Source organism: Leptonychotes weddellii, chromosome 16 (assembly GCF_054177405.1).
Source record: "Leptonychotes weddellii isolate Sample4059 chromosome 16, ASM5417740v2, whole genome shotgun sequence".
Lineage (NCBI taxonomy): Eukaryota > Metazoa > Chordata > Mammalia > Carnivora > Phocidae > Leptonychotes > Leptonychotes weddellii.
The window spans coordinates 257,761-274,395 of NC_138384.1; the positions used below are offsets into that span (position 1 = coordinate 257,761).

General features: G+C 50.8%; 2 protein-coding genes across 12 annotated transcripts in view; one reads left to right on the forward strand and one right to left on the reverse strand.

The window, feature by feature from the left end:
* FANCA (FA complementation group A) overlaps window positions 1-10,150 on the forward strand; it is a 57,766-nt gene extending 47,616 nt beyond the window's left edge. For 4 of the 9 annotated variants that reach the window (XM_006746160.3, XM_081806178.1, XM_081806177.1 and 1 more), the window contains 14 exons: window positions 293-377; window positions 1,752-1,915; window positions 2,425-2,530; window positions 3,576-3,635; window positions 3,771-3,875; window positions 4,645-4,757; window positions 5,737-5,875; window positions 6,869-6,943; window positions 7,255-7,357; window positions 7,816-7,891; window positions 8,137-8,293; window positions 8,413-8,505; window positions 8,705-8,846; window positions 9,994-10,150. In XM_006746160.3, the coding sequence (XP_006746223.2) occupies window positions 293-377; window positions 1,752-1,915; window positions 2,425-2,530; window positions 3,576-3,635; window positions 3,771-3,875; window positions 4,645-4,757; window positions 5,737-5,875; window positions 6,869-6,943; window positions 7,255-7,357; window positions 7,816-7,891; window positions 8,137-8,293; window positions 8,413-8,505; window positions 8,705-8,812 (1,384 nt within the window). In that variant the 3' untranslated portion in view covers window positions 8,813-8,846; window positions 9,994-10,150. Of the gene's footprint in view, window positions 1-292; window positions 378-1,751; window positions 1,916-2,424; window positions 2,531-2,870; window positions 3,001-3,575; window positions 3,636-3,770; window positions 3,876-4,644; window positions 4,758-5,736; window positions 5,876-6,868; window positions 6,944-7,254; window positions 7,358-7,815; window positions 7,892-8,136; window positions 8,298-8,412; window positions 8,506-8,704; window positions 8,847-9,993 lie in introns of those variants that run through there. The other 5 variants (XM_081806176.1, XR_014140724.1, XR_014140726.1 and 2 more) reach the window with 5 other exon arrangements.
* Window positions 8,841-16,635, reverse strand: part of ZNF276 (zinc finger protein 276) — a 24,653-nt gene continuing 16,858 nt past the window's right edge. For all 3 annotated transcript variants that reach the window (XM_081806186.1, XM_081806187.1, XM_081806185.1), the window contains exons 7-11: window positions 12,704-12,814; window positions 12,561-12,636; window positions 12,126-12,243; window positions 9,515-9,614; window positions 8,841-9,439 (exon numbers count right to left, since the gene is read on the reverse strand). In XM_081806186.1, coding sequence (XP_081662312.1) covers window positions 9,193-9,439; window positions 9,515-9,614; window positions 12,126-12,243; window positions 12,561-12,636; window positions 12,704-12,814 — 652 coding nt within the window. In that variant the 3' untranslated portion in view covers window positions 8,841-9,192. The remainder of the gene's footprint in view (window positions 9,440-9,514; window positions 9,615-12,125; window positions 12,244-12,560; window positions 12,637-12,703; window positions 12,815-16,635) is intronic.

Genomic DNA, 16,635 nt, shown 5'->3' on the forward strand with positions numbered 1-16,635 from the left:
TTGATATGTGTATTCTATTGATATGTTGATTTTAGGGTGTTGAACCAACCTCGCATTCTTAGAATAAATCCCACTTGGTTATGGTACATAATTGTTTTTAGATGTCACTAGATTGGGGTTGCTAGTATTTTGTTGTAGACGGTTGTTTTGTTTGTTGATGACTGTGGGTGTCATGTGGTCCCCTGGGACCTCCTGGCTGTGTGACCACACGCCACTCTGGGGGCAGAGGAGAAGTAGGAACGCCTGTACATCTGGAGATACTTAGGAGGCTTTTATTGTGTTTTTGTTTCAGTTCGAGGAGTTACAACTGCTCAGAGAATTCTGATTTGGTTCTCGGTAGCTGCACAGGAAATCGGGATATTTTTTCCAGATTGCAGGTGAGTTAGAAGATGTAAAACTCAGTGTGTTTCACTGCATTTGTATCATCTGCTGTGATGATATTTACTATGAATGTCTTAAGGCAGCCCAGCAGAATGAAAACTAGCATCCCACATGTAACGGACCAGACCCAGAGTGACAGTGTGCTCACTTCACCAGGGAATATCCCAAAAATACAGAAACAAAAGCTGTGGTGCCAGAACCATCTCCAGCCTTAGGAACATTTAAAATTTGAAAATAGAGGAAACTAAGAAGACGCCCACTTTGGTAGTAAGCGTTGCTCTCCACCACTTGCTGCTTTTTAGCTCTTGACTGCTCATTTGGATGTCAGGCTCTGAGAAATGACAAAGGAGGCTGAGAGGCTGCTCTTTCACAGGGTCGCCTAGCAGCTCCACAGGCTGGCGGGTTTCAGCAAAGCAGTTGCACTTAGGAGGGCGTGGAAACGGGGCTCTCGTTTTGAAGTAAAGAGTGCAGTTTTCAGTGAGAGTGCCTGTTAGCCTTAGGTCTTGTCCGGGCGATAGAAAGACCCTGAGAGTAGGCTCTGGGGTCCAGGTGCAGACCCCCTCTGGTCTCCGTGTCCACAGTGTGCATGGGGAATCTACCTTTGGAGGTACACGTGTGGCTTCGTGTTGGCAGGATTCTTTGTGTGGATTTCACACTTCCTGGTGGTGTTCGCGCTGCTCTTCAAGCGCTTGAGAAGCTGGGGGGAGTGACAGGAACCACGGAGTGGGTGGCCTGGGACCCTGGGAAATCTTACCTACGAAGGAATAGAACTAACCCCACAAAGAAGAGATCCCAGCCCTCCAAGTCCTCCTCTTGACCTTTTATCCTCCACGTCCATCCTAACTGGCTGTGGCAGGCAGAGTGCGACGTGGGGCTTGGGTCCCACGCCGCAGGGTTGGTGCTGCGACGTGGGCGCTTGGCTTGTTCTGTCTCTGCATTTGAACGTGTGCCGACTCTGCACACACGTGCATGCTTTCAGTTAGCAGGCACTTTATTGAGTGCCTGCTGTGTACACACCTTATGTCCACAAGTCACCCTCCAATTATGCGCACGCAACACCTGTACACGCAGAGTGAAAAAACAAATGATAATCGATAAAATGTTAGTCATAGGGGAATCTGGTAAAGGTGTTCATTGTACTATTCTTATTCTACTTTTGCAAATTTTCAATGATTTCCACGTAAAAAGGCTTGTCCCACTCATTCCTAGCTTCTTTTGGGAGACCTCCCTCCCAAGCCCACCCAGCCCCCTTTGAGAGTCCTGACTGGGGCTGACAGTAAGCCCTGGGAACTTTCTGCCTTCACATTTGAGGACAATCACGTGGAACCAGCGATAAAAGTATGTGAACATTTTGGTCTCGTGTTTTCCAGGAGATGGCTGCTGACCTGGAACAGGGCCCAGCAGCATCCCAGAGTTGCTCTCCTCGGGAGCACTTCCTTTTCAGAGTGTTCCGCACACGGCTCCAGGCTCTGGCAAGCGGGTGGGATGTGGCTGCCCACCTTCAGAGACAGCGGGAGCTGCTTGTGTACAAATGGTAACGTGCCACCATATAGAGGAGTCTGTCTTTACGTTGATTTTCTTTTCCACTGGTCATTTGTTTCTGTCCCCCGTCCCCGTCTTCTCCTTGGGGTTCCCATGGAGAGAGCAGGGTCTGAAGCTTCGGATTAAAGCCGCCCCTTCAGACCCACGAGCTGCTTTGTTGAAAGATGTAGCCCAGAAAATGCATGTCGAAATAAGGAAAACCATGTGTGCTTACAGATGCTCGTTGTAGATGTGTTTATGAGTGTGAGACGGTGAAATGTCCCAGTTCTCGGGAGTGGCTCTGTTAGACTGGGGTGCACCCTTTTACTTGGCGGTTGTGCCGCTTAAGAACGGCTCTTGGGGTTAAGACATTGGGAGTGTTGCAGGACTCAGGTGCTCAGCACACAGCCCCAGACGGGGACTCTTGCCAGAGTGAGTAGGGAGGGTCATTTCCGAGGTGAGTCTGCGCTCTCAAGTCATGAGGCTGTGCTGTCACCACTGACGCAGCTCTTTCCGTGCAAGGATCCTCCTCGGTCTGCCCCCGTCTGTTCTCGTCGGCAGCCCCCAGGCCAAAGAGCCAGCCGCCCCTGACTGCACGGAGTTCTTCCACTTGGTCAACTCTGAGCTGGTAGGTGTGGGCAAGCAACCTCGGGATGCAGGGGCGGGGGTGATCTGGTTCTTGAAGATTCGCGAGTGTGACTGGTCACTTTGAGCCAACGGCTTCAGTGTGTGTGCAGACCACGTGGGATTGCTGAGGGAAAGAATGGGGGTACCGCTCCGGGAGCCGAGACTTGGGGCTGCTGTGTGCCCAGCCCTCCTCCCACAGCTGGAACCGGGGCTGGTGAGGTGCAGAGACCAGCTGTGGCTCCCTTCCTCCAAAGCTTCAGTCCCTTTCTAGAGCTTTCCTCGACGTTCAGCCATCAAGATCCATAAACTCATGCAGACCAAGCATCTCCAGTTCTTTCCAGTTTTGACGTTTCAGGCACACAAAAGCCGGTGGTGCTGAGAAGACTGCCGTTCCCACCGGTCGGCCCTGCTTCCTTCCGTTGTACACACTGTTCAGTGTCAGGTGCTCCATCATCTTACCCAGAAGGACCAAAGCCTGCATGCATCCAGTCAGGGTCAGTGAGGGCACCAGGAATAAGCACGTCCTACACACTTCAGAATAGCTTCTATTCCTGATGTTTTTCCAGTTTTTAAAAATGCACAAAGACAACTAGAGATTGAACTAAGGTTCCATTCAGTGACACACAGCTTTAAACGGTGACTCAGAAAGCAGGAGAGATGAGACTACGTGTTCCTGGGGTTCTTAGCAAGGGCTGTTTTCCTTAACGTTGTCAGAAGGGCCCGTGAAGGCCGGCAGAACAGAGAACCCAGAGCTGGGGAGGCCGGTTGCCATCCCAGTAACAGGGCCATCAGGGAGTGCGCGCCGGCCTCCTGACCTGTGTTGGGGCCGAAGCGGGCAGGCTGGGGGGTCTTGCTGCACAGAGGAGCTGCATGGATAGGCAGAGAGATGCCAGATCCTGGGCTAGCCATGAGGGCGGACATGAAGCTGGACCTCTGTGGTCAGCAGCGGTGCCGTGAGCACAGCTAAAGCCTCTCGGCACACACTGCCTCCGCTCTCACCCCCTGCCCCACTGGTTCCTTTCTCACTGGCCTGTGCTCTTTTGCAGAGAAACTTCTGCTCCCATGGAGGTGCTCTGACCCATGACATCACCGTCCACTTCTTCAGGGTAATTCTGTTGCCCCCAGCACCTCCCACCACTTGGCTGGACTCTCATAGCCAGTGGGGCTTTGAAGCCCTGGTGCCTTTTAGGAGCGGGGTACACATGCAAACCACTGAGCTTCTGGCATGTCCTCTCCTGCAGGGGCTCCTCAGCGCCTGTTCACAAAGCAGAAACCCCTCCCGGACCGCAGACCTGATCCTGACCGCGTGCCAGACTGAGTGCCCCATAGTCCTGACCTCTGCTCTGGTAGGTGCAGCCGCCTTCTTGGGGTGCGCCCGGGGCTGGCACAGGGACTGGGGGCCCAGGGCAGCATCCTGGTTCTTGTCATTGAGGAGAAAATGCATGCAGAGAAATGGGGGGTAAAGCGAAGCCATCAGCAGGGAGGATGACGGGCTTCCCTGCCCACGCCTGCTGGACAACAGTGTCTGGGTGTTGCTTCACTCTGGTTCCGCGTTGGCTGAAGGTGAACCCTAATTGCCTGAGCTCCCCGACTTGGGCTCCACCTGTTGTCTTGACAGACGACCATCTCAGGACCGGAAGAGAGGTGGCCCAGTCCCCTGCTGCCCGGCCCTCACGTGGGTGTGGGGTTCCCCGGGGGGCCTTCGCTGGCTCTCCTGGCGTGCTGACGACACGCAGCTCTCCTAGCAGCCGTAGGACTTGTGCTGCCACGGCCCCTGAGTGTTCAGCTTTCCATGTAGTCTGTGGCTCATGTGGGTGGAATTCAGTGCAGAAGTTACTGTGTGTGTAAAACACCAGCTCTCAGGCGGACATCCGTGTCCTCTACAGATGAGGAGGAGATAGCTCATGGAACTGCCTTGAACCTTAAATCGAGTACATGACACGGTGCTTAAATAGGAGGTGTTGGGGGAACATGAGCCATGCTGCCGGCGTCAGCTGGTCTCACGCACATCTCCAGTGGTCACTCCAGGGTTCCACACCTTGGCTGTAGGGACTGAAGAGGGTCCAAGTATAGCCTCCCCTGATCTGCTGACTGGTGATCTTTCTCTCCTGGAAGTTGTGGTGGCCACGCCTGGAGCCTGAACTTCGCAGCCGGTGGACGAGATGCTTCCAGGGCCCACTGCCCCAAGAGCTGCAGAGGCTGTGGGAGGCCCAGCAGTTTGGCAGGAGGTGCGTGCAACAAGGAGAGGGAGCACAGATGTTCTTTAGGACCTGCTCTAGGTTCCCTCCGCGAATACCTTGGGATGGCGGACAGAGGCCTTAGGGCAGGCTGGGCAGGACCCACATGGAAGGGAAGGGACAGACCTGACCTGGCGGGTCGCTGCGCAGCTTTCCGCCCCACCTGGCCTGCCCAGCTGGTCGTCCCCGGCATGTGCTGGTTTGGGGGAGAACTGTGGTCCCATCTGGCCTCCTTTTATCCCTGTGCATGGCTACAGTGTCCAGAGTGCTCAAAATCCCAGAAAACAAGGAATGCCAACTGCTACATTTTATTCCACTGATTTTTGGCCTGTTTTTTTTTTTTTTTTTTTTTAAAGATTTTATTTATTTATTTGAGACAGAGAGAATGAGAGACAGAGAGTATGAGAGGGAGGAGGGTCAGAGGGAGAAGCAGACTCCCTGCCGAGCAGGGAGCCCGATGCGGGACTCGATCCCGGGACTCCAGGATCATGACCTGAGCCGAAGGCAGTCGCCTAACCAACTGAGCCACCCAGGCGCCCCGATTTTTGGCCTGTTTTTAACCTGCTGGGACACCTTTCTGAGCACCACACTGCAGTCACAGCAGGGACTGAGGAGGAGGACTGGACCCAGAAGCCAAGGGTGTGAGTGGTGGGCTCCAGGTGAGAGTCCCGTGTCCCACGACCTCCTTGCAAAGCTCAGGCAGTCAGGACCAAGTGTCCCAGTCAGGCCCTACCCTGTCCTCACATCCATGGCACAGAAGCACGTTAGGGAAACTGGACACTGGACCCTAAGGGAAGGAGGCTGACACCGGGCTCTAGGTCCCTATGCCGAGCCAGGGGTGGTGAGGGACGTAGACCTTGTTTCTGTGGACTCTAGAGCCCCTCGCTGCCCCAGCTGAGGTGGGCAGGGCTGGTGGCTTTCCACCAGGATGTGGTTATGATGCTCCTGTGGTGACGCATCTGTCTCCTAGCTGCCTCTCTCCTGACTTGGCGTCCCCCCCACCGGGCCCGGCCTGGGTCTCTGCTGCTTCACTCCACTTCGCAATCCAGCAAGCCGGGGAAAACAGCATCAAGAGCCAGCTGGAGAAGCTGGACTGCCAAAGAGAGGAGGCAAGAAACGAAATTCTTTCACTTCTTTCTTTTCTACCAAGTTTGTTTTTAATCAGTGTTCCGATCAGCTGAGTTTCTCAGGGTTCACCTAATGAATTGTGCTTTTCCAAGAACAGACAGGGAGTATGGTATTCTTGTGACTTTCTTAGGAAGCAGAATTTACCAGGCTGATGGATTTTGTAATATTTCACTCTCAAGTTTACTGGTAGAAAGAATACCTTTCGTGTTTCACTTTTGATTTTGCTTAGCTTATTTTTATCCTCCCTAAACCCAGGGCAGGGCTGTCATCAGCTGCCCCATGGGACCTTCTTTGTCCCTGTTCCCCACAGCCTTGGCTCCTTCATCTCTCCCCCAACTAAATAAACCATTTGTAAACTGGAAGGTCAACCTGTGAGCTCAGGACGTACAGGCCTGCCTGTGGTTTTTGGTAATTTAATGGGAAAAAAAAAAAAAAAACCCACAAGGGAGATTCTTTTAAGTTTGTTTTTGTTCAAAGTGATTTCAGTGGCCTCAAGCCTCTTAGGCCTGTGTGTGCTGAGAAGAGGTGTCCAGACACGGGGTTGGGAAGAGGTGGACCCCTGCCTCGGGTCAGGAGGGGGCCTGTGCGTTTACCTCTAGGGATTTTACAAACACACACCCTTCTAGACAAGGAGCCCGGGAGTGGGGCTGGGCCGGGGGCGGCTCGCTGCACCAGACTGAGGTGCTGACAGCTTGCACGGACACCCTCAGCCACAGCACAGCTCTTCCCTGTGGTCCCTTTTCCAAGCTGTGTTTAAAGGCACATGTAAAATGATGCCGTCTGTAAGAATTTATTCTCAGACTGCCTCTTTAAAATTTTCCTTCCTGAGAAGATGCACTTAGAGGAAAGATTTATGCCCTCTGCCTATAAATGTTTGGTCAAAGAACAGCATCTGCATTCCTTACTTAGATTTACTGATTGAGGGTACAGCCTGGGTGGTTTTCATGTTCTGAAGGCACTGGTCTTATTTGCAGCTGCTGGTTGTCCTGTTTTTCTTCTCCTTAATGGGCCTGCTTTCATCACATCTAACCCCACACTTAAGACATCGGGTAAGGTGGCCCTTTCCCACCCCCAGACCTCCCTACTCAGGGTTTCTGGGAGGAGGGCCCTGGAACCTTTGATTGAAGGGCTCCTCAGGAGCCTTGTGCTTGCTGAAGCAAGAACCCCCTGGCCCTGGGCCTCTCCTTTGAGGTCTCATTTCAGAACTTGAGCACAGGGGTCCCTGACCTGCTCCTCCTACAGTCACCATTCAAGACTCAACAGAATGAGCAAAGGCTCCCTTCTGGGCTGGAGGTCATCCCTCTCCCCACTGTGTGCCTGTCTGTGCAGACAGTCAGCCTCCCTCTTCTGTGGGCCACAGGCTGTGGACTCCCTAAAGGCTTTGGACATATGTGCGGAGATCCTGGGGTGTTTGGAGAAGAAGAAGGTATCCTGGCTGGTACTCTTTCAGTTGACAGAGACAGGTAAGACAGCACTGAGACTTGGTAGCAGGGCACAGCCTGTGTCTGTCCCGGTTACCAGCCATCTACTGGGAACACAGGTGATCCGCAAAGGCAGGCTGCGATCCCCACTTTTTATTTAGTCCTTTTTCAAAAATAACTTTCCAATGGTTAAGTATGAATCCCTGGGCCTTAATTTACTAACTCATTTTTCAAAGTCTATCTTCTTGCTAAGTATATAAACCACATTTTAGGCTAAATGCAGTACAAACTCATCTAAACAACGAAAGAGTTGAGTGAGGTACTAGGGGGACCCAGGGTGGCACTGGGCCATCATGGGGGGGGGTCTACCCCCCAGGCTCTGCCCTTCAGCATGAGGACATCACCACCCCTCCCAGCCAGGCACCTGAGGTCTCCTGAACATGCTGATCCTGGGGTGGGGAGGTGGCTACAGAGCTAAGCCTAACCCCCTTTGGTTGCAGAGGGTGGCCTGGGGCATGTCCTCCTCCGCCTGGCCCCAGATCCATACATCAGGCTGCTGCCGTTTGCCTTCTACAGGTAACTGCACCTGCCGCGGGTCAGTGTCGCAACGCGCTCTCAGCGGAGTTCCCACCCGGGGGGTTGTGTGTGGTCAGAGGAGGGGTCACCCCAGCCCAATCATCTATCAGTTTCACTGTGGATCACCCTCCAAACGGGAAAGATGCCTGGAACTCCATTCCTCAGAGGAGTCGCTGCTCAGTGCTTACGGCCACTCACCTCTGTTCGATCTTGGAGTCACGAGGCATCTTCTTTCTTACCTTCAGCCTTCTCTCCTATTTTGATGAAGACGCCCTCATGAGGGAAGATGCCTTCCTGCGTGTTGCTGTCGACATGTACCTAAAGCTGATCTGTCTCTTCGTGGCTGGGGAGACAAGTGTGGTCTCGGCTCTAGCCGGCAGGAGCCAGGAGCTCCAGGGCCAGGCAGGTGACACAGCTCACAGACCCGTGCAGCCAGCTGTCCTGGCAGAGTGAGCAGGTGGGGGCATCGTGACCCTTACAGTATACACCCTGACCTGTGTCTCTGCCTGTCCTCTCTCCAGGGTGACCCCGTAGGCTTGATAACAAAAGCTCGTCATTTTCTGCTGCAATCAATACCTAGGTGCCCAAAAAAGAGCTTCTCGAACATGGCAGAGGTAACACCCAGATGCTTGCTTTGGTGTGTGTGGACACGTTAAGAGTGTTGAAGTTGCAACACCTCAAGTAAAACGAGAATCTGGTGTCCAGCACTTGCACTGTGGCCACTTACCTGCTGGGCTCCGGTGGCCAGCTCCCCGTCCTCAGGCCCTGGTGTCTGGGGGCCGCACTGGGCTGAGCACAGCTGTTTTCCTGCAGCTGCTGGCTACCAGTGGACACTGTGACCCGGAAGTGAGTGCCGCCCTCCGGAGCAGACAGCAGGCGCTGCCCGATGCCGACCTCTACCAGGAGCCCCATCTCTTCTGACTGGACCCTGCGCAGCGCACAGCCCAGCTCCTTGGTAAATAATTTATTACAAGCATAACATGGAGCTCTTGCACTAAAAAGTGGATTACAAATCTCCTTGATTGCTTTAGTGGGGAATAGGAATCAATTATTTAAAATTCATCTGGCCCCGAGTCATTCAGTATTTGTAGGAAAATGCTGGTCCCAGAGTGGAGGCTGGAAAGGCTACGTGAGTTGCACACTGAGCCCACGGTCACCATACTGCAGATCAATGCCCTCCTGACACACAGGTTGGGGGGGTACAGCATGGGGGCTCCAGGGGAGCGAGCGAGCAAAGCTGTGCTGTCTGGGTGCGTATGAGGAACTACTGAAACTGTCTTAACCCCATTTACCACCGGAGTTCAGGTAGGCTCGGGCTTCACGGCCTGGCCCTCCACAGTCCCAGGCGGTGGCTCCAGGGGCAGGGCCTTGTCCTGGGTCTGCGTCAGAGGGTGGACCATGGACATGTGCACGTTGAGGTTGTGGGCCTTCTCGAACCGCCGGCCACACTGGTCACAGGCAAAGTCCAGCTCAGTCTCAGCCTTGTGTTTAGTCATGTGGTACTTGAGGGATGCTCGCTGCCGGCACTGGAAGCCACAGACTTCACACCTGGGGGACAGGGTCAGGTGAGCAAGGGCATGGGGGCCAGTGTGGCCATGAGAAGGTGCCCATCCCCACACTTACTGCAGAGGCTTGGCTCCTGAGTGGCGCATCTGGTGGACAAGAAGGTGCTTCCGTTGCTTGAAGGTCTGTCCACACTCATCACAGATATAGTTCCGCACCTCTGTGGACCAGAGATGCAGTAAGCACAGACAGGAGAAAGGCCCAGCCCTCCCACGGAGCACGGGGGCCTCGAGTCGTGTTTCCTTACACTCAGGGCCCAAGCAAGGGGCCTGTGCAAACCTAATTTTATTCAGAGATGGAAAACTTTTTTTTTTTTTAGCTCTTAAGTGCTCTTTTTTTAAAATTTTTATTATTTTTTTAATGTAATGTTAATCCCCATACATTACATCATTAGTTTTAGATGTAGTGTTCCATGATTCATTGTTTGTGCATAACACCCAGTGCTCCATGCAGAACGTGCCCCCCTCAATACCCATCACCAGGCTAACCCATCCTCCCACCCTGGAAGACATTTCTAATACAAAACTTTTTGTTAACAGAGCACTCCAAATTGCTTAAAAATGCCACCTGGCTGGGACTTCATCAACTGTGTACATTTGAAGCCTGTCTTCTTGAAGAGAAACTTAGATCTATTTATTTGAGTAAAAATTCTTCGAGGAAGCCACATCAATAAAGCTCCATAGATCACTACTGCCACTTGGCCAATAAATTTCTTACACTCTTGAACAAAAACTGAACAGTCAGCTCTACTCCTGGACATGGGCTTGGGGTGGTAGCCATGAGCTTCTTCCTCCCGGCCATTTCAAGTCCCACCTGCTCAACTACAAACACCCACACAGACTGGCTTTCTCCCCTACTAGGTACAGTGCACCCTTGGAGTCAGTCTGTCCTCTTTGGTGTTTTTAAAAAAACTGCTAATGGTTGTCACCACTGGTGTCTGAACGGAGACAGCTTGAAGACCCAATTTAAGGGAATTACTTGTGTCAGGAGATGTCCAAGAGTGCTCAGAGCAAAACACACAGGAAAATGGTTTCACAGTGAAACCAACCAATAAATTTGTCCGATAATAAAACGGACAAATCTGGGTAAAAAAAAAGTAAATCATAACTTCCTATAGTAAGGTAGTTTAACAAAAACAAGCACAATTCCTGTTCAGGGATAAAGAGAGATGCGCTCCACTGATCTTTTAAAGGGGGTGATGCCAATCAGGAGAGCAGCTCTGTGGAGAGAAGCAGCAGGTGCGGCCATCAGGCGCACGTGCAGGTCTTGTGCTTCTAACGCATGTGGGGTGGATCGTGTCTTTAAAATTAGAGGGGAATCAAAATTGTGAGGAACGCACATGAGCCCGGGGTTGTAATACGTATGCAGAGAATGGATGGGGAGAGGAAGAGGGCCCTAGGCTCACCTCGTCCCACAAACACACTACTTAGGCAACTATCAAATCATCCCAAATGCCCCAGAAATCAACCTGAAGACTGGCAGAACAAATTCCACAACTAAAGGAGAAGAGCGAGAGACCGACTAGCTCACAGGGAAAAGGAATTCCCACAGCAATTGGCTTGGAAAGCCAGAGGGGCCGAGGGGCTGAGTTTCCCCGACTTGTCACAACCACGGGGGCTTCAAGCCTGGAGTCGTAAAGGTCAGCGGGCTTGTCTCAGGGACAGCCCAGAGGGCACAGTGCTGCTCTTGGAGGGAAGGCAAGCAAACAGCCCGTGGACATACAAGAGCGTCCGGGGCACACGGGTCGGGTGGGAGGGGGGTGGTCGAGCTTATTTGCTCATCTCAGAGGGCGTCCCAGAGAGACCCCTCCAAGAACAAAGGAATAGCAGGTGCCCTTTACCTCCCCCACCCCTCAGCATAAACACAGGTCCAACTCAGGAACCAGCAGAGCACAGACCACACCACCAAGCCCTGCTCACCGCCCCCTCACGCCAGTGGAACCCCCCTTCCCATCCCCTCTGGCCTCAGTCCCAGCCCAGCAGGCCCCCTCCCCCAGAAGACTGGCCCAAACCCCTGCTCACACCATGTTCCCCAACCCGGGAGTTCTGGAGTCTGTGGCGACAGGTCTCATTTCACGAGCAGACCAGAGCATAGCTGGTTAAAATGCACCATATTCAGACCACACACGGCCCACAACAGGCAGAGAGCGCTTCTGCAGATGAGTGGCCTGAAGGCTAAAGTGGCCAGGACACAAGAGCAGAGCACACCCCACACACACTGGAGACACTGCCCGAAGCGCTGGGCCCTGGGGAACGGCCCACTACAACGCGGGGCCTACAGGACTTGGTCAGGCCATTACCCCCAAGGACACACAGAAGTAGGCACAGAGACACAAAATGAGAACCAACAGGAAGAGTAAACCCTCAGGTGCGGATGGTGCTTGTGCATGGGGGTGCTTACTATCTTCTCTGTGCTTGCTTTTTACAATTTCTACAATGAGCATGGGTTACTTTTATAATCCAAAAAGCACATATTGTTATTTTTTTAAAGTAATGATAAAACCACCACAATAAACCTGCAGAAAGGCACTGGGATTTCTTCACTGTCAGTTCCACAGCCCATATGCATGACCCGGAAGGCACAGCCCCAGGCCTCTCTGAAGGGTGTCCAGCCCCCATCAGCCACCCAAGGGGACTGTATATGTGAGAGTGTGGGAGAACAGGGCACGCACCTGTGTGGATGAGCTTCACGTGACGCTGCAGATAGCGATCGATCATGAACACCTTGTTGCAGCCAGGGTGGGGGCAGGGCCTCTCCCGGGCCTCCTCGTGGTGCTCCTTTATGTGCTTCTGCGGGACAGACAGCAAGACCATGAGTGCCTTGGCCAGGACAATTCCCCCGATCACATAGCACATGCCTCCCACGGGTCCTACACGGCACCCTCAAAGGAAGAGACCCAACCATTCCTCACTCAACAAGAAGTGGGTGCTTCTCCCAGGAGTGGAGGGCTCACTTCTTGGCCCATGGCTGCTCAATTCTCCATTCACGCAGGCTCACGTGAGCCCCTGGGGACAAGTCTACACCAGGCTCTACAGAAACATCTGGTCCTCCTGGTCGACCACACACAGCAGGCAGCCCCTGGCGCCGGGGCAGTGCCCCTTCTCACCTTCATGCCGTCGGCCCCTCGGTACACAGCTGTGCAGCCCTGGTAAGGGCACTTGTAGATGGTGGGTAGCTCCTCCCTGCAATGCAGAGCACACATGGAGCTGCTGCCCCGACGGGCAGGCCAGCCCTCTACCCAGGCCTCACCTCTCACAGCGGAGCTTGTTCTTCCAGCCCGGCTTCGGTCCAGGCTTCTTTCGGATTTTTGGTTCTTCAGACTTCTTGGCTTCTTTGCTTTCACTCTTTTTACCAGAGACCCTGTGAGGGCAGAAAAAAAAGGAAAAAAAAAAAAAAAAGACGGTGGGGGGAGGAAGATATGTAGTCAGATTCAGTGCTGTTTCTGATCTCCATTGCATATGTGTTTCTCACTTTTCTTCATGGTTCTCTCTCCTCAAACAGGAGAGGTGGGGTTTTCCTCAGGCTTCCATGGCAACCTGCTTCAGTCTCAGTGCTCACTGGCTGGCTTCACACTGACCTTAGCCATCAGAGCTAGACCAACCCCTAGGAAAGGCTGAGGCTCTGTACTACCAGCTCGGGAAGGCAAGGTACAGGGCTACAGAGTGGGTTTTCAGGACTGAAACTTCACTCCCTCAACATCAAAACCAACAACTATTATTTGGAGACATCATGTTAAATGGTGGAGTGGGGAAGCTTTAGGGGTCAGTCCATCAAAACAACCAGTAGGCTAGAAAAAAGATCAGAATCAACAATTCTGGAACCTGATGGGAGGTGCACAGCAACCAGGCAGGGGCTCAAAGGGAGACGTGTGTTCCTGGGAGAGAGCTATGTTGCTCCACCAGCTGCCATCCCTGCTCCTTAGTCCTGCTGCTGGGGCCAGGGTGGGCAGTGGGGACCTTTTATTCAGTCTGACAGGTCCTGAAGGACCAATTCAGATGCACCAACCTCCCCCTGTGGTGTCTAGTGAAGATTTAAAGAGACATGGGGCACCTGGGTGGCTCAGCTGGTGAAGCGTCTGCCTTCGACTTAGGTCATGATCCCAAGATCCTGGGATGGATCCCCGCCCGCACTGGGCTCCACACTCAGCGGGGAGTCTGCTTCCCCCTCTCCCTCTGCCCCTCCCCCCTGCTCATGCTCTGTCTCAAATAAAATCTTTAAAAAACTATAATATAAAGAGAAATGTACACTTTTTTTTTTTCCTTTTTCAGATCCAGACATTTAAGGAAAACTGCCAAAAACAGAAGAGAACTTTTTAGGGCATTATATGACAAGCCTATACCTAACATCATCCTCAATGGTAAAAGACTGAAAGTTTTCCCCTAAGATCAGGAACAAGACAAAAAAATGCCCATTTTTGCCACTGCTATTCAACACAGTATTAGAAGTTCTAGCCACAGCAATTAGGCAAGAAAAAGAAAAGAGATCTAAATTAGAAAGAAAATTACCTATATGCACAAAAAACATGATCTCATATGTAGAAAACCCTGAAGAATCCACACACACAAAAATAAACAAATTCAGCAAAGTTGCAGGGTACATAATCAACACACAAAAGCCAGTTCTACTTCTACACACTAACAATGAACGATGCAAAAAGAAAATTTAAAAAATAATTCATTTGCAATAGCATCAAAAAGAATAAAATACTTAGAAATAAAATTAACCAAGAAGATGAAAGACTTATACATTAAAGACTGTAACACACTGCTGAAAGAAATTTAAAAAGAACTAAAGAAGTGGGGAAAACATCCCGTGTTTATGGGTTGCAGGATTAATATTAAGAGAGCAACACTTCTCCCAAAGCAATCTACAAACCCTATCAAAAATCTCAGTGGTGTTTTTGGCAGAAACAGAAAAAGCAATCCTAAGTTTAACATGGAATTTCAAGGGATACTGAATAGCTAAATAAGTCTGAAAAACAAAGCTGGAGGACTCACACTTCTGATTCCAAAATCTATTATAAAACTACAATAATCAGTGCGCTACTAGTACAAAAACAGACATACAGACCAAGCGAAGAGAACTGAAAGGCCAAAAATAAACCCCTCACAAGAACAATCAACTGATTTTTTGACAAGGGTGCCAAGACCCCTCAACGGGGAGAGGACAGTCTCTTCAACAAAAGGTGCTGGGAAAGCCCGATGTCCCCATGCCAAAGAATGACTGTGGATCCCTACCTTAATCCATATACAAACATTAACTCAAATGAATCAAAGACCTAGGAGCTAAAACTATCAAATTCTTGGATGAAAACATGACCTTGGATTTGGCAACAGTTTCTTGAACATGACGTCAAAGGCAAGGCAACATGGGGCCCCCGGCTGCCTCAGTCAGGGGGGCATGTGACTCGATCTCAGGGCTGTGAGTCTGAGCCCACGCTGGACATAGAGATTATTAGGAAAAAAAAAAAGGCAAAACAACAAAAGTAAAAACAGGTAAAATGGACTTCAAAATTAAAATTAAAAACTTCTGGGGCGCCTGGGTGGCTCAGTCGTTAAGCGTCTGCCTTCGGCTCAGGTCATGATCCCAGGGTCCTGGGTTCGAGCCCCACGTCGGGCTCCCTGCTCGGCGGGAAGCCTGCTTCTCCCTCCCCCACTCCCTCGCTTGTGTTCCCTCTCTCACTGTGTCTCTCTCTGTCAAATAAAATCTTTAAAAAAAAAAAAAAATTAAAAACTTCTGTGCACCAAAGGAAAGTATCAAGGGAATGAAAAAGATAATCCACTGAGTGGGAGAAAATGTACAACTCAATAGCATAAAGACAAAACAAGTTAATTTAAAAATGGCCAAAAATAAATAAAAGAAAAAAATCATTTAAAATCTGAAAAAAAAAGGGCAAAGGACTTAAATAGACATTTCTCAAAAAATATAAGCATGTTAAAAGATGCTCCATCATCACTAATCACTAAGGAAATGCAAACCAAAATGACAATGGGATACTTTACACCCAAGAGGATGAATACTAGAAAGGAAAACAGGTTTGAATCACTCTATTATATGCCTGAAACTAATGTAACACTGTGTTAACCATACTAAAAATTAGAAAAAAGAAAATGGCCACTGTGGAAAGCAGTATGGATGTTCCACAGAAAATTAAAAATATGTACACATGAAACTAATAGAACATATACTGAAATTACAATTAAAAAATTAATAAAAAATAAAAAAAAAAGAAATAGAATATGAGGGTTGCCTGGGTGGCTCAGTTGTTAAGCGTCTGCCTTCGGCCCAGGTCACAATCTCAGGGTCCTGGGATCGAGCCCCACATCGGGCTCCCTGCTCAGCGGGCAGCCTGCTTCTCCCTCTCCCTCAGCCCTTCCCCCCGCTTGTGTTCCCTCTCTCGCTGTTGTCTCTCTCTGTTATTTATAAATAAATAAATAAAATAATAGAATAGAATATGATCCAGTATTTCCACTACTGGGTATTTACCCAAACAAAAAGAAAACACTAATTCAAAAAGATACAGGTACCCCACGTTTACGGCAGCACTATTTACAATAGCCAAGACATGGAATCAACCCAAGGGTTCCAAGGTGAATGGATAAAAAAGATGTGGTATATATATAACGGAACATTACTCAGCCACAAGAAAGAATGAGATCTTGCCATTTGCGACAACACAGATGGACCTAGAGAGCATTACGCCAAGTGAACTAAATCAGGGAAAGAGAAATACCCTGTATTTTACCTATATGTGGAATAAAAATTAAACCAACAAAAGGAGAGAGCTGATGGTTGTGGGCTGGGGGGCATTCATTCCACTTCAGGAATGAGGGATGCAGATAAAGCATAGAGAATACAGTCAGTGTACCGTAACAGAGCTGCACGATGACCGATGGGCAGCTACGAGTGATGGGTACAGCACAACGTACAGAGCTACCGGGTCAGTATGTTGTGTGCCTGACACGAACACTACATGTCTACTATACTTCACTTTAAAAATAAACAAAATAGGGGCGCCTGGGTGGCTCAGTCGGTTGGGCGACTGCCTTCGGCTCAGGTCATGATCCTGGAGTCCCGGGATCGAGTCCCGCATCGGGCTCCCTGCTCAGCGGGGAGTCTGCTTCTCCCTCTGACCCTCCCCCCTCATGTGCTCGCTCGCTCTCTCTCATTCTCTCTCTCAA